This window comes from Anolis carolinensis, chromosome 5, assembly GCF_035594765.1.
Source record: "Anolis carolinensis isolate JA03-04 chromosome 5, rAnoCar3.1.pri, whole genome shotgun sequence".
Taxonomy (NCBI): Eukaryota; Metazoa; Chordata; class Lepidosauria; order Squamata; family Dactyloidae; genus Anolis; species Anolis carolinensis.
Window position 1 is genome coordinate 188,620,332 of NC_085845.1, and position 25,592 is coordinate 188,645,923.

Below are 25,592 nucleotides of genomic sequence, written 5' to 3' on the forward strand. Positions count from 1 at the left end.
AACTTTGACTACAAAAATGCGTTGGGATAATCCAGAATGTTGGATAAGCGAGTGTTGGATAAGTGAGACTCTACTGTATATTATCACATTGCTTGCATCATAAATACAGTGAATGGACATCAGAACAAAATGGGAAAATTCTGCTTATGAGTATAACTCATTTCCTTGTAACTGCACACAGTATGCCATCCATATTTCTAAATGTTAATATTGTATTCTTTGATTGATTGAAAGACACAAGTTAATTTTCAGTACCACAAATAGAAAAAGAGCTTTATTTATAAATATAAAAAACACCTGTGATTCTAAGACATAGCCCATTTTAGAGATATTTATATGGGGGAAAGTGCATCTTAAGATTGAAGGAAGTACAGTACATCTCATACATGAGTTTTTCAATGCTCACCTTCGTGTTGGCGCATACTTTTCCCTTCTTGTAGTCTTTGTGGCAGCCTCTCTTATCCAACTTGGCCCAAAGGGCTTTGGCTTTCCAGTAATTAAGCTTGGACTTGAGCTTATGGTAAAAAGTACGATAGTCCTTGGGCTTCAGTTCTAAATAATCACAGAGGTCCTGGAAGGCTTTCAAAGTCCCTTTGCAGGTTGATGCCTGGACAAATCGGTCAAAGAGAACATGGGCCTGATTCACCTTCTCCTTGCTCCTCTCCTCCATGTTCCCAGCTTATCCGCTGGCCCTCCTTGGTATGCCGGCAGCTGTCCCCTTCCAGTCTGCCTGGCTCCTTGGCTGTCTTTTTGTTCATCAACTATCCCTGGTTTCAATCCATGTCCATCATAAATCTAGAAAAACAAAAGAGAGAGGTTACCGGATTGACACTGGCACTTTCTAATGATATAAAAATGATGCAAATTCAGTCGATTTTCACATTTCTGTTTGGCTTTAAGAGGCACATGGCACTAAACAAACCACCAGTGAATGGAAATTAACAGATTTCTGTTACAGGTTAAATCCAAAAGATTCCAGAATACAGAATTGTCCATATGGGTATATGAGACTGTGACACCATTGCCTTCTGGTAGTTCAATGTCCACAAACATTGTTTCATGCACAAAACTATTAAACTGAAATATTGTATAAAATTACATTAAGGTCACATAATTATATATGAATATTGTAAAATTAATTTTCATTATATGAATGAAACATAAATGAATTTTGTGTTTAGACTTGGAACCCATTTACAAGATATCTCATTATGTACATACATGCAAATAAAAAATATATAAAAATTAAAATCCAAAATGAAAAACACTTCCAGTTATAAGCATTTGGGGATAAGGGATATTCAACCTGTACTTAAATAATTTAATATGAATAACTGACAAAAAAGAAGTGGGGAACTGTGTGTGTTGGTCAAATTTTTTAACACTTCCCAACAAATTTTTGTCTCTGCCTTACACAGTAGTCAACATCTCAGGACCCTTTTATTGTGGTAAGGAGAATATCTTAATCCAATGCTTATCCAGACATCACCCAAAACTTCATAACAGGGTTATTATACTGTTTAAGGGTGGGATGGTTAATGTGTTGCCCTTGATCTCTCACCACTGATTATACCAGGTGAGAGTTGCTGTTCAATAACATTGGAAAGACTCCAAGTCCAATCCTTCCCCCACCCACTTGCAAGATGAGGACCTCAAGCAATCACATTTCTTCCACTTCTTGGTTTCTATTGTCCATATTTTCTCTTTAATTAACATCATATCATGGCTCATTTGTCCTCAATCATTTGCTAAATTATGAGGCATATGCAAATTCTGCCTGACTTCTGCTTGCATTCATAGGGCAAAAACAATAATGGGTCATAGAAAATCTTTGTCCATTTGTCACTTACTGAGAAGTGGTGTCTTCCTCCCTAACCACTACAAAAGTTGAAAAAGACGTCTTTCTATCTTTTGCATTTCAATATGAATCTAACAGATTCCTTTCCAGTCAAATATACACACTAAAGAATCCTTTTGAGTATAAAAACTAATATCTTACTCTGTGATGGCCCTGTATCAAATTCCAATCCAATAGGCACTAAATTAGTTCCTTATTAGAGGGAATGATTCCACAGCTGTGAATTACATAGGCCAAAAACAGTAAAAGAAAGAGTTTGTTTCTCTATATGCTTTTTAAAAATAAACAACATTTTAGTTATGCATGGAGAAGATCTGGCACTTCTAGGCAGGTCAGGGAATGACTCTTGTCTGAAACCAAAGTGAGGTAAAGTGGATCAAACATATTAGTGAGTTTTCCTGCATATCTAATAATTTTCAAGTGGATAAAATATCTTTAACTCAACAGTGTATTACAAAGTCTTTGCCTAGTGTTCACATATACAAACAGAAAACCCCTCCTCCAATCCTTTCAGCTTTATGTACATCAGAGGAGACAAACACTTAATTAGGGCTTTACAAAAGAAATCACACAAAAATAACAAGAGGCTGGCCAGTTTTACACTTCAAGAATGTTACCATGGCCAGATCTAGCTTTTGCTAAAACTAGCTAGAAGAAAAACTAGAACCCTGCTGATATAAGGTTCCCTTCACACCATTGTATGGCACCTAGAGCCATTAAGAAATTTGCCAAAACAAAAAGTCTATGGCACAGTTACTTCACACTACTAGGGCATTAGGCAGCTTACAACAAACTAGGTTATGTCGAGATCATGAGCGCTGAGATTTCAGTTTCTAAAAAATATTTCAGGGTGAGAGACCATTATACTTAAAGCTATTATCTCTTATAATTGAATGTCAGCATTTAAAAGCTATCTCCAGATCTCTATAGACAGACAGCACTGGCTGCATTTGATGCTCCTCTGCTGTACCACTTGATGATTTCACATAACAAAATGCCATGCCTCAAAGACTATATCCCCCACCCTTAAGTTTCAATGAGCAATTAATGCCTGTGAACTGTTTACCTGGTATAAATGCTCACAATCTCCTTACTAAGAGGGATTGACTTAAGCACAGTTATCCATTAAAATGGAAATTGTAACATGTAGATTTGCACTCTGCCGTTCCTTTTTAAACACATATAAAATTGCAACCAAGACTTCATATTATTATTATTATAATTAATCCAACATAAATTCGGTCAAGATTTTATATCAGTTGTTACCAACAGCACAGCGTCTATCTCTATTCATGATGAGAGCTTGCCTTTGATACTATAAACAAAGATCTTCATCCATGCTGAACGATAAGCATGCCGTGTACCATATCTCTAGGCAAGGATGATAGAGAACAGAGACAAAAACTGGATGACACTTCCAGCCAAAGCAGCACAATTCCTATAAACTGAAATTATGTTTAAAACTAAGAGTATTTTTACTGGAACAGAGGAATAGCTTAACTCAGATCCAACTTCTTCAGATTCCTGCTAACTTGTTTTTCTTGCTCCTGACAAGGAGCAAGCCAAGGGAAACTTTCACAGTTTATCCTTCTTGCCATTCCAATGTGTCAGTGCTCTCTGGACCTTAGCTTGCTATGCAATTGCCAACACTAATGCCCTGGTAAAGGAATCAGGAGACATACTTCTGGGCTAGTTTTACAAGCAGGCACCTGCTTGTATGAAAAGTACCTCTTCGTGTGTTACCACAACCATTACAATCTATGGCTTCATATTTGTAACTTGTAGAAAGAAATAATTCATAGAAATTGTGCTTCAATGCAAATCTGGGACTTAGCTGCAAGGCTTCCATGCACACTCTGAGGGATGAATCACAACAGGAAAAATCAACTAAGAGCAGGAGCACTACTGAAATGTGTTTGCTTTGCAGCTACTGCAGTGATAAAATGTATAGAAATTTCCAACAGTAGCAGCATTATTTATATTTACTCACAAAAAAGTTATGAAAGCCTTCCATGTAGAATAAATACAATAACAGAATGTCTATCAGAAAACAATACTTTTCTTTTTCACAACTGTAGTGCCTTTCTTGACAAAATTTTATGTTTTGAACCTCCTTGGAGACTGTGAATTCAATGTCTGAAATAATCATTGTAGACACTATGCTAAATCTGTGTTCTTGACTATGGTCAGATGTAGGCATCAGTTTTAACATCAGCACATTTCTTGCCTTAATCTTGTTGGAAATGCTAAATTACTAAATGAAACCATTCGGGGGTTTTTTTTGGTAAATTGAGTCATGTCCCTAATAATGTTCATAAGAAGAAAAAGCTAAGGACCTTAGAAACAAACAAAAAAGTAAAGAAACTACCCGAAGTATGTGTTAATCAGTACATATATACATTAGAGTACTATTTCAGATCAATTACTCGAGAATAAAGAAAATGTCCTCTATCCATATTTCAACACCATTTCGCTGTCTCAAGTTACATTTGTACCCCTCATACAGATAACATGCTTTTTATAGCAACAGGCAGCATAATTCAAAGAACACTCAGCAGTTTAGAGCCAACAGGATTCTACAAAGACTGAAGCTAAACATAGCTCATTAATGTTCCCCTTGTGTTTTTTTTTTAAGTTTACCAGATGAACAGTGCTGTATTTTGAAGTTTTAGAAGGAAGGCTTGGGGAAATGGTCTAGAACAAAAAACCCAGAAGCTGCATCACTTCTAAAAATCATGAGTTGTGTAGGTAAAGTATCTGTTGACTTATGGTGACCTCATGTATTTCATTGAGATTTGTTAGTCAAGCACTTCACAGATGTGGTTTTACCATTTCAGTGGCAGTCTCCCATTCATGTAGTTAACTAGTATTGACTCTATTTACTTTCCAAAATGAGATGTAATGTCTTTAGGGTATTTAGGCCATATGGATTGAACATCGAGTCTTTTGGCCCTACCATTTACAATTTTTCTGCTAACCAAACATAGCATTTAACATATCTGTTGCAGAAGACTCCCAAATCCACAAAAAGTCTTCCATAACACTGGCCAACATACATGTTGGTGTCTCAAATGTTAGACCTGTTTCTAAGTATATTTCACCAATTTTTCCCTATAAGTTATAGTTTCTGAGATATAGTACATATGCTATATAATAGTTACCACCTGCTTACGCATAGAAAACCTTGATAACATTATCAAAGAAACTAGAGCTGATGCAGTCTATACAATGCAATTTTCTGAATCAGCATCTTCAAATAACCCCAGGAACAGGTCTAAAAACAAAGAAACAAGGGTTTTTTTTAAGTTGGGCAAATCAATAATATTAGTTCTCAAGGTGCCACAGTGATCAGTCTTTTAAATTTTGTTTTCTAGAAAGGATTTCAGTGTCGCAACTTTTTGCATGGACTCTCAATCTTGCATTTTCTCACAACAGTGGGCAGCAGCGTATTGAGTAGGTGTGCAGAAACAGATAAAGAAAGAACTGAATAAAGGGAAATGGAGAGCTGAGAAAAGGTAACTTACTAACATCAAAACTTCCTTCTGCCATTTCACTTTGGTGGTTTCCATCCACCTCCTGCCTCCCGCTGCTTGCCCACATTCTTGCCGGGAATAGCCAGGTGCCTAAGTCCTTGAAACCTGGGGGCAGCAAGCCAGACACTACAGAAACAATAAAGGAAAGCAGAAATGTCTGCCAGGTTTCCAAGGTATTGGTATGCAATCCCTGTGTCTTACTAGGAGCCAGCAGGATTTTGAATGTTTTGTCTTGAAGCTGCCAATGCTGACTCAGAACTTCTCTTTACTCTTCCTTGATGCCTGGAATGGGGAAGGGAGGGGATCATAATCTATGAAGATGCATACAGGAAGAGGACCTTTCCTGTGTATAATATCATCAAGCGCTGGATGTTGACTCATGTCTGTATATCCCACTCAAGATCTCTAGCTCATATGCAGAACAATAGAATCTGCTGACAGAACACACCAAATGCGTGAAAAGGGAATAGGTAACAAAAAGCCCCTAAAAATATTACTGTTAGGCACTTCCATCTGTAAAAAGGCATACTTTATAGCCTCACGTGTAAGGAGAAAGGCAAAGAGCTAATAACATCTCCCAAACCCAGACTCATGAGTGAAGAATCACAAGTCTAGTTGTGCATATATTGCATGTATGGGCATGCTTGTTAGAGAGTTCAATTGAGTTGTGGCTTCCTGTTTAAAGTCAGTTGAGCAATACAACATTACCTTGCCTGGTTTTTGCCCAAACATGCTGACTGGGGATGATGGAAGCTGAAATCAGATACAACTGCTAGGATATCAGGTAAGGGAAAACTGGTAACATAAAAACATGCTAAAAGATAGTGGAAGCAAGACATAGGGCTCATAATGTGCTCAGCAGCTTTTTCCCCAAGGAAAAGTAATACAGAAATAGGATCATAGTGTTCCAGTGAGGTCATTTGTGGCAGAGATCAAAGGATGGCCACCATCCATTCACTTCACAGCAAGGCAAAAACATCCACACCATCAACCTCCTACAGATCAACCCACATCATTAATTTTGTTCTGAAGACCTGTTGAAACATCCTCTTTTCCTGCGGTGTGTGTTAGTATGCATACTGCCATCTGCTAAAGAAAATTTCCAGTGAGGATCCAGTTGCACTGGGCAATGTCTCAGGCTATCCAAAGGGTGGGAAGGCAATGGCTAATTTTTTCCACATCCAACTACTTCTCTGATATGGTTTTCTGAGTTATAAATAGTAAGTATGGTAGATGTACCAGCTGTAATTAAATTAAAACAGGAGCACACTTGTTTCTTTTACAAAAAAACAAAAACAAAAAAACAAAAAACAAATCACAGCTACAAAATGTTGCAGCATGGCAGATAGATCATATGCATACTGTTGTCACAGAATTTACAAGGATAAGGTTAAGAATACATGAATGTGCACAAAGCCTTAATAAGATGAAGAACCTCTTTCCATATTGCATTCTCATCTTCCTAAATCAGGAATGGGTAACATGTACCCCTTCAGATGGGTCTCACCCTGGATATTTTTTTTTCCGATTATTACCATCTGGCAGGTGGTATAGGATGATAAAAAGGCTGAGAGACAGCTTTTATCATGGAGCTGTGAATATATTGAACTCTATGGTTTCACACTGTTGTGGCATTAGGGGTTGTACAACAGTCATTCGAATGTGGAAGGACTGATGTTTTGTTTGGTAATGCTCCATATAAAACATGATTGGAACGGTATTTAATTTCTTTGTGCAATGTACAATGACAATAAAGTCATTCTATTCTAAATCTCCTCATTCTTACCAATTGTTTGATAAGCCAGACTGATCTAGAGTAACGCTACTCAAAAAAGGCAGTCTATAGACTGGCACTGGTTCATGAGCTATCAGCTAATAGTCTCTTGCAGATTTTCCAAGATTGAAAGAAAAAAATGACACATTAGGACCAGTCCCTCATATTAAGCAGTGCTTTCAAAGACCATGACCAAATACAGAAGAACACATTCCCTCATCCTGCCCAGGACTATTCCCTCTCAAACTCAACACCCTCCATATTTTTCATATTACAACCCACATCATGTTCCAGCAAGATGATTGTTATGTGTCTTGAACATCTGGAAGATACCAGGTTGGGGAAGGTTGCTTTAGGCTCTCAATATTTGACTATGAAGTGGATCCACAAGACTCAAATCAACGGCAGCAAAATTTTTCTGAACCTGACTTTCGTCAACAATGAATGTTGAGATGTTAGCTTATCCTCTAAGAGATATCTCTTGAAAACGAACACGCACACACATTTTAAGAGCAGTTTAAAAGAAAAATAGATGAGGCAATGAAAATCTGACAGCCAAGCACAGCATCTACCCTGAGGCCAGATTTTAACTACTGGCAACCTTTTTACTCAAATGCTCACAGGAACACCACTACTGCAAACCCATCTCAGAAACATAGAGTTTGAAACAAAAATCCACTGACTTCAAGGTTAAATGAGCCCAGCTTTCCTAGTGTAGTGCTAGCTCAATCCATATTGTTGGCAGTGTCAGAGATGAAAACTGTATACATCAGCCTGTCTACAAGGCCATGGATGAGATAGATTTCGTCTTTCTCCATTCAGCAGAAATTGGGATTTTCCAAGCACTCCTGTACAAAAAAATGGCAAATACAAATACCTGGTTGAATACTGATATATTTGTCATAAGAGAGCTTACCAGAAGACACTAAAATCCACAGATTTAGCTAGTCATCTATTTATCTTCCGGCAGGTGATAAGAAGAATTTTAGCACCAGGTCTCACCCATTCAAATTCTTAAGAATCAGAGGGAATGGTAAAGTTCTCCTGACATTTGGTAAAATCAGCTAAGGGCCCTTCCAGACAGGCCCTATATCCCAGGATCTGGTCCCAGGTTTTCTGCATTAAACTGGATTATGTAAGATCCCATAGCCAGATAATCCGGGCTAAACAGAAAACCTGGGATATGATCTTGGGATACAGGGTCTGTCTGGAAGGGCCTAAGTGGCAACTTTTTTGTTGTGTAGAATCAATACCTGGTCAAAAGTAATAAACAGTGGACAAGTGTGCTCCTTCAAGGGTCTTTTTGTGGCCTTTGGCCCCTCTGGATTTTCCAGACACCTCTTTTCTGTCCCCCTCCCTAAAAGCTAAATGACTTGTCCTGAAGAATTGATTAGCAGCAATCCATCTTTTTAAAATATTTCTGAGGGGGAGTGGGGAATGACTTCACTATTTAACAATAAAAACCCTTTTTCCTAAAAATGAGGTGAACCGGCAGAAAAACTACTACAAACTTGCCTCAGTTTTCCTCCTTGTTTCAGAAGGACTCAACTTTTGCCTAGAAAAAGAAGCCAACGTCAACTCTGTGTTTGGCATGCAAACTTTTCTGTTGTTCTCTACGAAATTTCCAAAACACATCAGGTGTTTTGAATCTAACTCTCAAGAGCCCTAGTTAGCATGGCCAATAGGCAGGAATGCTGGGAGCTGTATGCTATTACAAAAAGATCAGTTTGGAGGAAAGGCTATATTCAAGATTCTATATACTTAAAAAAATGCCACTTAGCCAGGGCTGCTGGAATAAAAAGTGAGTGTTCGAAGAATGGATCAAATGGGCTTGTTCCTCAGCAACTCATCTGTCATGCTCACATCTGGAAATGGGTAAAACTTCTTGCCTTCCCTTTCCCCTTTCATGTGCAAGTCAAGATACTTGACATGCATAATTCAGCATAACATCTAGTCCCATAACTCTAATTTATTGCTCCAAAATAAACACAAATTCTTAAAGCAATAGCACAACTTACATTTAAAGCTGATTTTACAATCCTGGCTTGCTTGGATGCAATCAAAAATAATCCCAGGTTCATATGTCATGCTAAACTATTCCTGTTTGGATTCTTTACTCATTTATAGGGATAGAGGAACAGGACATCATTTTTCACAATATACTTTAACATGTGCAAATGTGGCCAATCTCCAAAATTCTATTTTGCAGCTTTCCTAATGCCACAGGTGCAAAAGATATTGGGAGCTCTTTGAATAAATCCCAGTTAAAACGAACTAACGGCACAGGTGTACTGACCTAACCTCTTTGTGTCTAAGCAGAAAGATCATCACAAGCCGGACTACGTATTAGGTTTTCTTCCAGTTCTTTGCAGTATAAAGGAACAGGTAAGTTTTGCCAACTCTGCTGTGGATTTTGTGCTTCTGGGTGCACTTTAACCAGCCTGAGTGAGTGAGTCATGTTATTAAGCCGACACAACCATAGCAGGCACAAAAACTGCATTGATTGATCCAAGATGAATGTAAGGAAAGCTAGCAGGGGTTAGAATGTCTCTCACTACTGGCCTTATAAGAACACATGGAAATCAGTGAGGAGGCCACAAATAAAGTTGAGAGGGGTGCGGGGTGGCAGCATCTACCAGAGTACCAAGCATTAGGCTTATAACTGATCTGAAACATCCTTCATAACACAATTGACATAAATCAAAACTGTAAACTAGGAAATCCCCAGACCCAATTTCATCTCTCCATTTATTTGGGGCAACCCATTTTTACCCAGGCATTCAAAAAGCTCAGTGGTGATGCCATGGTGGTGAATGCAGAGGGCTAGGTGCATCTTTTAGGTCCTTCAAAGATGGGCTTTCACCTTTCAACACTATATTTAGAAAAGTGAACAATTTATTTTTGATAAGAGTTGAGAAACAGTACTCATTCTGAACCATACATAATTTGACCCAGGTTTTTGGAGTCTATTTTTTACTAGATTTTCTAAACTTAGACGTAAGTAAATAGGGTAATTGTGCCTGGAACATTATATACACTGTCCTATTAAGAAGTCCAGGCTCTTCTAAAATCTCTCTCAACTGTGAGAGCACGGGTCAATGTTTACTGGTTCTCAGTTATAGGAAATAGTGAATGCAGTCATTCTAAATGCTCATACGGGGAGCAGAAGAAGCCACACAATGGATATCCGAACTCTCAACTAGTGCAACATCAGCGACAGCTAAACTGTATAAGAATGAAGTTCTATTAAGGATGAATATGTGGGACAAATGTCTGTTATATCTTTCTGACTCTTTTTATTATTCCTATCACCAAAAAGTAGAAACTCTTTTCAACAGTTGTTGGGGTGCCTTCCTGTCATTTCCAAGGTATGGCAGAACTATCATTGGGCTTTCTTGAGAATATTTGTTCAGAGGAACGAGGTTTCTTTGCCTTTCTCTGAGATCTTAAGTAACACTTAAGTGGGTTTCCATGGCCAAGTGTAGATCTGAATATTGGGTCTCCAAAGTCGCAATCAAATGCACAAACTACGCCATGCTGTTTTTCTTCAGCTGGACTTATTCTGACATTTTCTCCATAAGTTTATGCATTTGGTCCTTCTGTAGAACACATTCCACTGTTGTGCAGTATTTGTATACATTGATTCACATACACACATGCAAATACAAAAACTAAAGATAAGACACCAGATGCTTTATCAGACCTAATTCCACCCAGCAGAGGGCAGTAGTATATATAAAGTGGAATAACCAATTTTACAAACAGAAATGCAACTTTAACAGTATGCAGCCGAAACTGCTAGAGGGGGAGCCATGTTAGAATACCACACAAAACACAAAGAACCCTGTACGATCTTATTATGGAATATGTTTTCTTGGACCAAGTTCACATTATGTACAATTGTGTTGATAACACAAGACTGGGAAACAAAGTGCATCAATTAATTCCTCAATCTATCTGTATCAGAGTTAGGAGGACCATCTTGGAACCTGCACAGTCAAGGGCTCGAGTCAGGGGTGCCTATAATCTTTGAAGACAACAACGTACACAACGTATTATATAATTCTTCTCAAACTCTTGGCAGATTGGTCAATATTAATGCTGTACTGCATTAATACTGCAACACATCATTAAGGCAAACCAATCTCAGTAGGAGACTGTGTTTGAGATAGGCTTGCCTTAAACTATCCAATTACTGAAGCAATATCTCAGAAAAATAAGTTACAAATTGCATACTTCACATTACATACTTCTCAATACAAGATCACATCCTGTATTGATCCAAGCAGCTACAATTCATTTTGGATTTTAAAATAATTTATTATGCAGTAGTATCATTAATGAATGTATGGATAACCTACATTTAACAATCCTGAATACTTACCCTGAAGGCATTTCTGGTTGTTTTACTTGTTCATACACCCTCCTATTCCAGTAAGGGATAACATTCTTTTACTCTGTTCACTCCCATGCCAAATCCTTATAATCAAGCTACACCAAGCCAAAATTCATTCTGGTTTCAATTACTCCTCAAAAATCTTTCACCACTGAGAAATTTAAATTGGAAGATCAAGCAAAGTAATTAAAAGCAAATTAGGAAGGCTACCCACACACAGCCTCCTTAGAAGTTTCACACCCGAACCCAAACCACACCTTACCACATCTCCTTAGTGATGGGAGAGTCCATAAGATCCAGGAAAACAAACTTTGCTCTTGTTTGGTAGAGAAGATACCAACACTCCCTTATTTAGCAAAAGAAGATACTAAGGCTTTGTTAGCACAGTTAAGAAAACAAGTTTATTTCCCATGAAGCCCTCCAACCGGATGGCAAAAGACTGGACACAATTCTGTTTGCTATGCAAAGGGTCTCATGCAAGCAGCTCTCTACAGGAGCATTGACCTGGATTCTGCAGAGCTAACCGTTGATTAGGACTCAAGAGCTTCTGCCTTCAGGGGCAAGCTTCCATCTTCCAAGCCTTCAGTATCTGTGCACTATTCAAGCACTTAAAAATAGCAACCAAGCAGCACATCCCCCTTTCAGCCTGGACACCTGACTCCCAGTTGAGGCTGGAACTAGCTTTTAGTTAAAGAGATTCACCTAAAGAAAACAGGGATATTGAAATATCTCATGTCAGAGAGAATAACGAGTTTAGTTGCCTAGAGCAAGCCAAGTATTAGTAGAATATCAGTTTTCATAAAAGGGATCAATGGTGGCATCCATGGTGAAAGAGGAGGCACGTGGGCAAATTTGGCTCCTCAAAGAATATTTTGCCTGTGATTTTCTGGTAGACACATACTCATATTCTGCTGCAATTGAAAGGCTGTTAAAAGGCTTGATGGATGATACCCCAGTGCTGTGGTTTAAAAGAACTTTCAAGAAATGTTAAGTGACAGTCTTCTCTATTCTCTTCCTTCTTCATTTGAAGATGGTCAACAAGCCGTATCATCCTGCAAACCATAATGGCTGAATACTAACTCCAGAGATGTGTACTTCTCAAAATGAGTTAACAGGCAACTGTGAGGGAAGGGAATTTACTGACCACTGTCCTACTGGATTCAGAAGCTTTCCTTGGGTATCTGGCTGCTCATTGTGGAAAACAGGATGCTGGATCAGATAGGCCTTTGGTCTGATCCAGCAAGAATAGTCTGGGATTATGTTCTTAAGATTTCAGGAGTAGGAAAATACTTCATAGAGGACTGTCGCATTGCCAGAAAAATTTCACTAACCCAATAAAATATAAAACTGAGCTCTCAACATGGAACATTTTAACAAGTGAATGAAAGTGACTTTAAAAGTAAATCTATATTTTGTTCTGGTTACAGTATTTACTAATTTTGCACATAAAAGAATCAAAAGAAAGACTAAATGGGATGAGGAGTGATGTACAAATCTTGTAGGAATCCCACAGAAAGAAACAACACTTCAACACAGCAAGCCTGAAAAGTCTCTTTCTTTCATACTTATTATGAAAACACACTGGAACCATGAATGCTAGCAAAATGCTTTATCATATAAAAATAATAAATAATGAGAGTTTCAAATATTTTAAACCAGATATTATGCTCTGGGGGAATTCCCTCTTTACTAATGTTCAACATATCAGAGGTCAAGAGTTTGTACTGCTATGATGAATATAAAACTAAATTGAAGGGTGTCAACTGTACACGGAGTACTTGCATGTTATGCCTCCACATTATGACTTCTTGTATGTAGGCAGTTCAATAGACCCAAAGAGGGAGAAAGCAATTCAAGAAAATAAGCAATAATAATGATAATAATAATAATAAACTTTATTTATACCCCGCCACCATCTCCCCGTGGGGACTCGGGGCAGCCCAAACAACATAGAACAAAACATAGGCAACATAATACAAATCACACTATAAAAAGATAAAACAGTAATACAATATATCAAGTAAAACAAAAATACAGGATAAAAAAATGCATTTAAAACACATAAATCGTAAAATCGTAATAAAAACGGGATAGATTATTAATTTTGTTGTTTGTCTCAAAACATACATTTGATTTCATTTTTGGAACCATATAACTCAGAATTCAGAATTCAGCTTCAGAATTCTGGAAGCCAGATGGGCGTCTTTATGATGTGCACACTATGGGTGCTCTCAAATTACACAGCCCAACAAAAACACATTCTTGGTATCTTAGTTTTTAGGCCTGTTCCTGGGGTTATTTGGGACACTGATTCACATTGCATTAAATAGATTGCATCAGCTCTTGTTTCTTATATTTGGTTATCATGACTTTACATAGGTGAGCAGATGAAGACTGTTATAGGCATATGCTATGGATCTCAAATACTGGAGCTGATAGGGGAAAACTTGTGCTCGTTTTTGGAATCAGCAGGTGAAATATACCCAGAAACAAGTCTAACATTTGAGGCATCAAAATGTGTGTTGGCCAGTGATTATTTCCATTCTTGGACAGTAATTTTCGCCAGTTTTTAAGTCTCACCAAATGTAAAGAGCAAATTTAAACAGTACAAAAGTCCTCTTCATTTGCAGGTTTAACTTCTTTCAATCTGATTATTTGATATAATATGACCTCTCTCAGAATCTCTAGGTCCTTCAGTACAACGTTATGTCAACTGGGTTGGAGGACCTACAGATCATTAGCGATAACACCTTCCAGTGGAAATTGACCACACAGTCACTCTAGAACCAAGCAAATCAACCCAGCCATATCCAATCACTTAAGGAAAATTTAGCAATGAAATCTGGAATTAAAAGATAGTAGACATCTACCTGTTGTGTGTGACTTTCAGGCAGAAGCAATGAACTATGGATTCTTTCCTTAAACAGAATTCACATTCCTCCTTTCCCTGACCAAAGATAAACTATGCTGCAAAGCCATCTTAAAAGTTGTCCTATTAGGAAGCACTGAAGAACCAGAAGCTGATTCAGATTTAAGACTCACTATTTTTTCCCCTGTGGGTGGGGGGAATAAAGCCAAACACAGAATTAATAATAAAAAATCATGTCAACCAGATGACTTACCCCATCCCATCTCAAGGTATCTCCAGTACAGTCCAAACTTTACACTGTGATTACTCAGTCTCACCTAGAAACTCTCCTAATTCTCAACACCTGTAGGGCCTAGGTTTAGTAATTAAAGTTGCAACACAGCAAATTTGGAATGAGAAGGCAGTTTCAAGGAACTGGCGAAGATAAAAAAAACCTTCTTGACAAAATAACAAAAGTACAGACTTAGGATGTAAAGAACAGTCAATGGAAACAAATATGATTATGCAGAAGATTTTTTATTTATTCAAGTTGTGAACATCAATGAAACATCTACCGTAGCTGTTTGGGGTAATGTGAACATTCAAAGTTAATCTCTGTGTCTATGTATGTGGCGGGGGAGGGGGGTTCACAAATAAAAATTGATTTGACAGCAGTTAACAAACGATAAGTAGTGCTTAGCCAGTTCCCATTCCCATTAAATACCAAATGGAAGCATGGATTTCACTTGACTTGAGTGTCTATGTGCTTTCAAATCGCCTGTTGACTTATGGAGATCCCATGGATTTTATAAAGTTTTATTAGACAACGAATATTTAAGGGTGGTTTGGACAGACTCTTACTCTGAAATATGACCTACATCACTTGGTATTTACTGGCAGTATTCCATCCAAGTATTAATCAGGACTGATGCTACTTTTAAGATCAGGCAAAATATAGTGGCCCAACTGCTGATGTGTAAATTATTTTGAAGAAAGAACATACAACCCACTCCCTGGAATACAAAAGAACCACCAATACAAGTGAAGAAGAAATGGTTAGCAATCCACCATTTCTGGACAAGCGATCACAGTACTGTAATAAACATCAAACCATATTACAACATGCTCTGCAATCAGAAAACGTATATCAATAGCAAAAAGGAACATGGTGTGTAGATCAGCTTACTAGTTACTTTCTAATTAATTCATTCGCTTGCTGTACACTCCGACATCATGTTCTTTCAGGCTATGCTAGGAATCCTGACTTATCATTTTGCGGAATCATTATTAGTATCAGAGAACACTTGTTGTAAGAAAGGATATGTGTACTGATTTTAAGGAACACCACATAGAGGTTATTATTTTAGCTACTAACTTTCAGGAGTAGATATGAAGTAGTGCCAGAGAAATGTAATTGCCTTTCATTAGCAAAGCTTGAACTATACAATGAAAACCGTACTCATGCTTTCTTGAACAATGTAGTGTCCAAAATTTTTAGAATCTAAATTGTAAATTGTCTGCATACTAGAAATAATCAAAAGCTAATATACAAGCCCTAAATATCCTAAAGACACCAGATTCCATCTGATAGTGGAAAGCAAGGAGAACCAGACCTGTCAGTACATGCATGGGAGACCACCACAAATATCAAGTGCTGTGGACTGTATTTCAGAGGAATATGAAGTTTCACATGATCAGCATAAATAGATGGGCAATTAAGCATATACACACAAAGTACCAACAGCTTCATCTTTCAAAGCATACCGAGTGACCTGCAAGTAGTATTATCAAAATTGGACCCCCTTTATATTTTATTATATTAGCCCAGACCAGATTGATATAATAAAGTTTATATAGTTAGAGTCTTGTCCCTTTCTGTCCAGAGGTTCCCTAGCCAAAGCCAAATCTCCCTAAAGCAAAACCCCCATCCTAACCCATATTAACTGGAAATATTAATTACTAAGTATTAAATTCACCCCAAATTTTGTGGGGGGGGGGCCTGAACTTGGTGGGAAACTGTGTCTGCAGCCTTCACAGGAAAGCCTATCGCCTTAATCTGATGAACTCTCATTTTGTGATTCTGAGAAAAACCCTGGAGCCATAATTAAGCTGTGACTCCAACACCTAAAAATTGACCTTTCCCTCACCTCCTGAACCTCACCCTCTCAGCCTCAAGACAAATAGATAGATTAGATAGATAGATAGATAGATAGATAGATAAAATTACCTTAACCCTGTCGCCCCAAGAAATACATACATACATACATACATACATCATACATTTCTTTAATTAACAAAACAGACCCGGCTCTTTTTTCTCTGCCGGAACTGTCTCTTTCCTCTATTCCTTTCTAACTTCTTCACTATTGCGGAACTTTGCATATTCAAACTGCCAGCTCCAATATGTTACCATTCTTTTTCTGCTACTGAGCCCCTGCAGTACAACAGACCAGCACAGGATCCATCAGACCCAAGATTATCAAATATCATAACTTACATTATATAGTGCTTATGTGACTTTGGACTACGCGCCTGACTTGGGAAACAACACATATTCTTCCAATAAGTGAGGGGACTCCCCGCTGGGAGATAGATTGCTAGCAACCCCTAGGATCCAAGACTCATCAAGGATGTTATTTACCCACTTGACTGACTTTTGGTTTCCCAAGCCTCACTCTTTGTAAAGGATTATTTCAAGCCTCCACAGTCCATTAGTGACAAGTACCCATTCTTTCCAGCATGGACAGTAGCGCCCACATCCCTCAGAGGTGGGCAGAGTAATTGATCTTTAATTTCGAATCCCATCAATACCAGCTGTTCTCTCTTCCTCTCCACCGCAGTCTGTGACATCAGGAGGGAAGCCAATGAGAAGGTGAGTCCTAGAAGGCACAGTTCCTGACCAACCAGGGGAAGGAGCGGGAAGTTTTAAATAGCTGTCAAACTATGCTGCACCATTCTATATGGGTTATATCAAATCTTTGAACGTTTAAGCTGCTCTGAAATCCAACTGGTCAGTTGAATAAACCCTTGTTCTACTGCCTTCATCGGAAATGTCTCCATGATCCTGATTTCAAAGTAGCAGTGTATGCTGGGCACCTATTCCCACCTGCCCTTTCTAGAGGCTAGCTGATCTTGGTAACAGTAGCTTTATTCTGTTCTGAATCTCTTTTAGAGAAAAAAAGGGGAATGTAAATAAATATAAATATAATAGGGCCCACCCTTATAATTCTGCCATGTTGTTCTCACTGTCTGCATAGACAATCTACTGCTTATTTCTCTTAAATGCTAAATCTAAGGACTCGAACAAAGCATGAAGCATTGACATAAAATCATTTGCTGATCTATCCTCCAGAAACAAGAAATATTAAATGTAACAGAAGGCTGCTGAATCAATTCTGGCACACAGGGAAATGCTGCCTGCATTTTCGGTTGCTCAAAAGCCAAAAAAATCAAACGGCTGCTGTTAAAATGGGAAATTAATTAATAGATTGAATATAATGTTTGCTAATAAAAGATTGAGGAAACCTGTCTTAATGCCATCAGTTTCCAATAAATAAATTTATACATTCTTCCTTCCTAAGCAACCAAGCATCATTGAAGAATATCTAAAAGATAAACCATTCCATGTTACTGGAATCAAATAAAGGAAATATTCAAACTATGCATCACGTTATCCATAAGCAAAAAATAAAGCAAGGAGAGAAAGGCAAAAGCCCTGGCACAGCATCACAGTTTCAGCTAATTTTGGAAGCTTCTGATGAAATCTGCAAGGAAGGACAATGAAAAGGTCTGCTTGTAAACATGCACATTAAAAAACCCATCCCTTAAATTTTAGATTATGACAGACTACAAATGGTCAAGAAAAACGTATTATAAAGGATGAAATATAATAGGTCTTTCAGAAAAACCAGAACAATCATGTAAAAGAGAAATGTCTGCTGAACGATACAAAATGGAGCTGCTACAAAACCTCCACAAATAGGGAGTTGTGCAATTCAACTGCTGCAATTTGCACAAATGAATGGGAATCTGGGCAGCTAGCCCATTTGAGGCAACAACCAGACACAATAGAGCCGATGTGTGTATGGGACCTCCAGGTTTTTTTCCGCTCAAACATTCAAAGCATGTATGTGAGGGAGAAGCTGGATCAGGACCATGGGGGCTAACTTCCACCTCCATTATCATATATTAAGGGTTATTGTCCCTTCTAGTTTACATGTTTCCTCCCCTAAGGAACACACATGCTCTTGGTTTGGGATCTGCCCTCAGTGACATTGTCACATAACCAAATTTAACAAGTGATGTCAGTGTTGCTAGGAAGAAGGCAGATTTCAAGTTCAAAAAATGGTGACAAAGCAACTGTCAATCAAGGCAGTGGACCAGTGCAAGAAGTGAAGGTTTTACAGAGAACACAGGGTTAGAAGCAATGTTCCTTTATGTTCAAATTTTACACTCCCATCCAAAATCAGAACACCACTCCCCTGGACTACTGCTAAAACTAGATTTCAAAATATGCATGACTTACCAAAAAACCACATACCCGGTTTATTACTCCTGTCAAACCTGTCAAATGAAAGGAAATATCCAAAACGACTGGGAACAGGCACAAAGTAAGCAGGATTCTTAAATCCACACTCCATTAATCTCACCAAATCTGCCAGTATAACTGTGATGTCTAAGTGGAGACTTCTGCTAACTTCTATTCTCAGAAGTCTTTACAAGAGAGAACATGGATTATGCACACTGACCTTTGCCTTGTCTCTTGCCCTGGCAAATCGTTGGACAGAGCTTCAGAAAGTTATCTTGACTACAGCTTCCAGCATGGTGTACACTTAAACTCACAAGTCAGCAATAGTGGTTTAGCATTTTGCAGGAACACAGCCATTGCCAAGTGAAGGAACCACAGAAGGAAAGTAGCAAAAGGAGTTCCAGGTTTTATCATTCTCCACATACTGGCCAAGAATTGGTATTCCTATCTTTTAAATGGAAAAAGAGTGCCACTCTCCCTCCCTCCCACTCAAAATCACCCTAACCCTTTTTCAATAAGGAAGTGCCAAAGTACAACAATGGAAGAGAATGTCAAAACTAATACTTGGCCACCATGCAGGGAAACATTTTTCAGAATATCAAGGACTTCCCCTCTTCTATGTACCATATTTCACCAAATAAGAGGTGCTCTTTTTCCTATTTCAAGGGCTTCAAAATGGGATGCATTTTAGATACATTTGCCAGAATTTTTTTTTAAAAAAACTGTCTTACCCCTAAGAGAAGATGAGGAGGGTGAAGTAGAAATATTTTAAATACACTTAAGTTTTCTTCCAATGACATTAAATGTAAATATTTACATTTATTTATTTGAAGAGAATCTGATACTTTCAGTACATGGTTTGCTCAAGTGACAAAGGCATTGAATCTCTACTAAACGAGTCGGCAGGATTCATTGTCTATAGCGCTTTCAGGGCTGATTATTCTCAGGTCAGGTGGAAAGCAGTCAACTGAAGTGTATTATATATATTGATACCAGATAACACACTTCTGATCTCCAACAGGTTGCCTAGAAAAGAATTAAACACATTTCTGGCTAAATTAGGAAAAGTTTATGCCAACAACTCCAAACTGGAAAAGGTAACTAATTCAGGCAAACAGTGGACAGTGTCCCTTTAATGACCCTTGGCCTGCAGCCAAGCCAGACTGATTAGAGCACCAATGACATCAATTTTCAGAAAGAAATGGGGAGATACACGCAGACAGCAATTCACAGGCCTTCTGCTGGGGAAGAAAAGACAAACCTTGATTTCCTGCAAAGAATGCACCCTCCCCATTCAAGATAAACATAGAAACATGAAGAAAGAAGAAATTGTTTATGTCAGGGCAACTACAGTCCTGGTGAAGCAACAAAACTGAGAATGAATGCATTTGATTACGATGCAAAAGAACCTGTTGTTTCCAGTTTGACCTCTTAAATGCATTTATTTTTGTCGAAGTGGAGAGGGAAGGCCCTTAAGGAAGAGAACAGACTGAGCCCTTCTATATACAGATACCAGATTTAGGACTAGGCTGTTTTATTGCAAAAGGCTGCCTTGCCACCTACTGTTACGGAATGGAAAAGGGGGTGGTATCAGCTTAGCTCCCCAAACAGCTGTTGGAGGTCTGTTATATCAGGCAAAGTGCATTAACAGCCAGGCAGAATCACTTAAGAGAAGGGCTTCCTAAATTTAAGAAATATGTTTACTTCTACTAACTCTAAAGGGATAGCTACTTTGTGAGACTTCAGCTACAGTTCTGCTTTGCTCCTGACAGATGGCTATTAAATCAAAGTCCTCTTCACAGTTGTGACACCTTCTGTGTGGAAGACTTTCCACAGTAATACTTGCCTGGCCAGTTCATTTCTGACCTTCTGCAATATTGTTTGTCAGTGTTATCTAAAGCTATCTGAAATGGTAAACTGGCAATTTTTAATTCCATATGCCAGGGACTGATGCCACATTTATTTTTTATATCCTGGAAACTTATTATAGATCAGTAGCCAATGACCTGTGGGTTGGCAGTGGTATACTGTACCATCACTTGAAAAACACTGATTTAAGCCAGGTCCTCCAAAGGATTTGGACACCAACTCCCACAAATCCCAGCTGGCAGTTAACTATGCATGCATCACTTCTACACAAATTCATGTGAGATTTATTCCAGATCACAATATATTATTGAGCGTGCTGTCAAGTTGTTTCTGACTTAAAACAATGCTAAGACAAACCTATCACAGGATATTCTTGGCAATGTTTGTTCAGAAAGAGTTTGCAATTGTGCCTTTACTGACACTGAGAAATCACTTGCCTAAGGTCACTTAGTGCCAGTCAGGGATTTGAACCTTGGTCCAACACTCAAACCACTATACCACGCTGGATACTGGTCTTGCATACTGGTAAATCTGCACAAGAATTTTGGATTGTACCTGCAGAAGCAAAAAAGCAATATTCCAGAAGGGGTGCATTTCCATTAAAAAAAAAAACAAAAGCAAAAACCAACGGATTTTTCCTATAATGCTGCGAAGTAGAATTTCTGATACATGTTCATGGTTTTATTGTAGTCTCACAACGACTTTGGCTTTACACCCAGGAACTTTGTGAAGCTAAAGATTTTATTCAATTCAAAGAATGCAATTGTGATGACACTCGTGGGATTTGCTCTTTGGATATTAAAAAAAAAACATTCTTTTTCCCAGATCTGTATTTTAACATCTTTCATCTTTAAGACTGATATATCCCTCAATAATAGTTTTAAAAGAAGGTCAGGAGCCTGAAGGTCAATTCAGACATTTGGATATGCAAATTCAGAAGTGCAGATCACTCATGTTTTGGAACATCTGTAGAAAGCAATTTTCCAAACAGGAGAAACATTTGTATGCCTGTTTTGCCTATTAAATTTAAAACAAAACAAACATCAATGCGGCTAAGAAAACTACGTCATGAACTAGTAATAATGAAGGCTTAAGCTTCCCTAGATATGAATGTACGTAAATCTATCACTCTTTAGATTTTTAGCTAACAATTTCCTTTACCATTTCTAGAAGAGCCAGTGATGTGACATAATTAAAATGCATGCTGCAGGCTACAGAGTGTCAATTGGGTAATTATAAGTTTTCCAATAAGGTTTGTTCAGCTTACTGATGACAATTCAAAATTTGTTGAAAGGTTTAACTATTTTTTTGGTGCCTATGAAAGCCAAATAAAAGGTGGATGGCCTCTTGCGTTAACAGGATATACTGAGGATATTGGTCTGACTCTGTTTTTGGGAGGTATGAGGAGGTTAGCTGAGGTTTATGTCATTATTTTCTTATTAAAATGTGCTGTTATCGCTAATGTTATGACTGCTGTTACTGCCAATGCCTAAAACAATAATACTACTTTATCGCATTACTGTACACAGTAACTCAGAAGACTTTTAGCTATTATATTGATTGGCACTACACATAGCCCCAAGAGGGAGTAAAGCCAGGAACACGTAATCTGAAAACACAGGCATGTACAAGAGGTTACTGAAGTCTTCAACTGAACACAAAGGTTTCACTATCTCTATCACTCATGTGGACAAATTCGAATTGCGGAGCATTTCAAATTTAAGAATTCTGAATAAGGGATACTCAACCTCTAGTATATTACAAACACATTCTAAAATACAGCACAGTTTAAGGGAAGAGGCGGTATGATGGTCTAAAGGAAGGAAAGTAAATCAACAGAAATTGCCAGTAATAAAAGTTTCATTTCCTGGACTTATTCAGCAGAACATCCACCTAATCCACCAATCCTTGAGGAAATTACAAAAACAAAAGGGAATCTCTTTAACAATGTTTTGTGGGAGTAAGAAACCATCACAGGTATTGTTGAGGAATAAAGAACATCGACTCTGTTAGCAAGGAAGTGCTTCACACAAAGGAAATGTTATCCAACTGCAATGTTCTGTGTCTCCTGAAGTAAATTAAGCCACAGACTGACTAAAGATAGACCAGTGATTGTACGTTTGCTGAAAAGCAGGGAAAGAAGCATTGTCCAAGCCAAGCCCAAGAAAGTGTAAGAGTTCTGACTGATTATGTGGACTATTTTAGAATCCCAAACACCCACATCTCCAAGAGGCTTGGCTATTCCACATCCTGCCCTGTGCAAGATCAGCCTTCCCAGTCATCTCTTCTTTCTCATGTATATCATCATCAGAAGGGGATATTTCAGCAGATTAAAACCATGAAGGTTCAAATCTCAAAATTTCCAGTTCTGCATTATCAGAAAATAATTCATCCATCCAGTCTTGCTGTAAAATTCTAGAGGCCCCTTTAACTGGTTCCCATCACTAAGTGACTCCCCTCACACCTAACCAGATTTGAGCTTCCAATCCTAATTACTGTAAATGCCAGCAATTCTACTTCTAACCATCCCTCCCAAAGAATTGCTTATTAACTGTCCAGCCTCTGAAGGTTATTGCTTTCAATGTGTTCCTGTTGTTAGAAGATGGTTTATTGATACAGAGACCACTACAGAACATTCTGAGTAGCTTTATATGTCAAAAACAGTTACGTTGCAGAAGAAATGCAAGACTGTAATCCGGGAAACCAGCTTGAAAGCATCTGGATAAGAATCAAGGGAACCGGGACTCAAAAAGATCTTGTCGTGGGTGTCTACTACAGACCTCCGAGTCAGGATGAAGGACTTGATGAAGCCTTCTGTCAACAGCTGACCAAACAGGCACAAAGAAGAGATATAGTAGTCATGGGCGATTTCAATTATCCCGATATCTGCTGGAAAACAAACTCAGCCAAGAGTACAAAGTCCAACAAATTCCTCACTTGCCTTGCAGATAATTTTATGGTCCAGAAGGTAGAAGAGGCAACAAGGGGATCAGCAACTCTTGATCTAATCTTAACAAATGTGGAAGACCTGATCAATACAGTTGAAGTGGTTGGATCCTTAGGGGCAAGTGACCATGTGCTCCTGCAGTTTGCAATACAAAGGAATGCTGAAACTAAGACAAGTCAAACACGCATTCTGGACTTTAAGAGAGCTGACTTCCAAAAAATGAAGGAATTACTGAGCGGCATTCCATGGACGCCGATATTAAAAAACAAGGGAGTTAAGGATGGATGGGAGTTTTTCAAAAGTGAAATACTCAAGGCGCAAATGCAAACAGTGCCAACAAAGAAGAAAAATAAGACAAGTGCAAAGAAGCCAGAATGGATGTCCAAAGAACTTCTAACTGAGCTAAAGCTCAAAAGTGACATGCACAAGAAGTGGAAAAGGGGAGAAATCACCAAAGAAGAATTCAAACGTATAGCCAACACCTGTAGGGAAAAGGTTCGCAAGACTAAAGCGCAAAATGAGCTCAGGCTTGCCAGGGACATAAAAAACAACAAAAAAGGCTTTTTTGCTTACGTTGGTAGAAAAAGGAAGAAAAAGGAGGCGATAGGGCCATTGCAAGGAGAAGATGGGGTGATGGCGACAGGGGACAGGGAAAAGGCAGAACTACTTAATGCCTTCTTTGCCTCGGTCTTCTCACAAAAAGAAAGCCATCTTCAACCTCAGCAACATGGAATGGACGAAGGATTGGGGGAAATCCAACCCCAAATAGGGAAACAAGTTGTCCAGGAACACCTGGCCACTCTAAACGAATTCAAGTCCCCAGGGCCAGATCAGCTACATCCAAGAGTACTGAAGGAACTAGCGGAAGTTATTTCAGAACCACTGGCAATTATCTTCGAGAGTTCTTGGAGAACGGGAGAAGTCCCAGCAGATTGGAGGAGGGAGAATGTGGTCCCTATCTTCAAGAAGGGAAAAAAGAACGATCCAAACAATTACCGTCCGGTCAGCCTCACATCAATACCAGGCAAAATTCTGGAAAAGATCATTAAGGAAGTGGTCTGCGAACACTTAGAAACAAATGCGGTCATTGCTAATAGTCAACACGGATTTACCAAAAACAAGTCATGCCAGACTAATCTGATCTCTTTTTTCGATAGAGTTACGAGTTGGGTCGATACAGGGAATGCTGTGGATGTAGCGTACCTGGATTTCAGTAAGGCCTTCGACAAAGTCCCCCACAACCTTCTGGCAAACAAACTAGTAAAATGTGGGCTAGACAAAACTACGGTTAGGTGGATCTGTAATTGGCTAAGCGAACGAACCCAAAGGGTGCTCACCAATGCGTCGTCTTCATCATGGAAAGAAGTGACAAGTGGAGTGCCGCAGGGCTCCGTCCTGGGCCCGGTTCTGTTCAACATCTTTATTAACGACTTAGACGAAGGGTTAGAAGGCACGATCATCAAGTTTGCAGACGACACAAAACTGGGAGGGATAGCTAACACTCCAGAAGACAGGAGCAGAATTCAAAACGATCTTGACAGACTAGAGAGATGGGCCAAAACTAACAAAATGAAGTTCAACAGGGACAAATGCAAGATACTTCACTTCGGCAGAAAAAATGGAAATCAAAGATACAGAATGGGGGACGCCTGGCTTGACAGCAGTGTGTGCGAAAAAGACCTTGGAGTCCTCGTGGACAACAAGTTAAACATGAGCCAACAATGTGATGCGGCTGCTAAAAAAGCCAATGGGATTCTGGCCTGCATCAATAGGGGAATAGCGTCTAGATCCAGGGAAGTTATGCTCCCCCTCTATTCTGCCTTGGTCAGACCACACCTG

The 25,592-nt window shown here is 38.7% G+C and overlaps 1 protein-coding gene across 5 annotated transcripts in view; it reads right to left on the reverse strand.

Annotated features, from left to right (window-relative positions):
- Window positions 1-25,592, reverse strand: part of mical3 (microtubule associated monooxygenase, calponin and LIM domain containing 3) — a 236,803-nt gene that overhangs the window by 106,756 nt on the left and 104,455 nt on the right. For all 5 annotated transcript variants that reach the window (XM_062983115.1, XM_062983117.1, XM_062983116.1 and 2 more), the window contains exon 2: window positions 407-795. In XM_062983115.1, coding sequence (XP_062839185.1) covers window positions 407-670 — 264 coding nt within the window. In that variant the 5' untranslated portion in view covers window positions 671-795. The remainder of the gene's footprint in view (window positions 1-406; window positions 796-25,592) is intronic.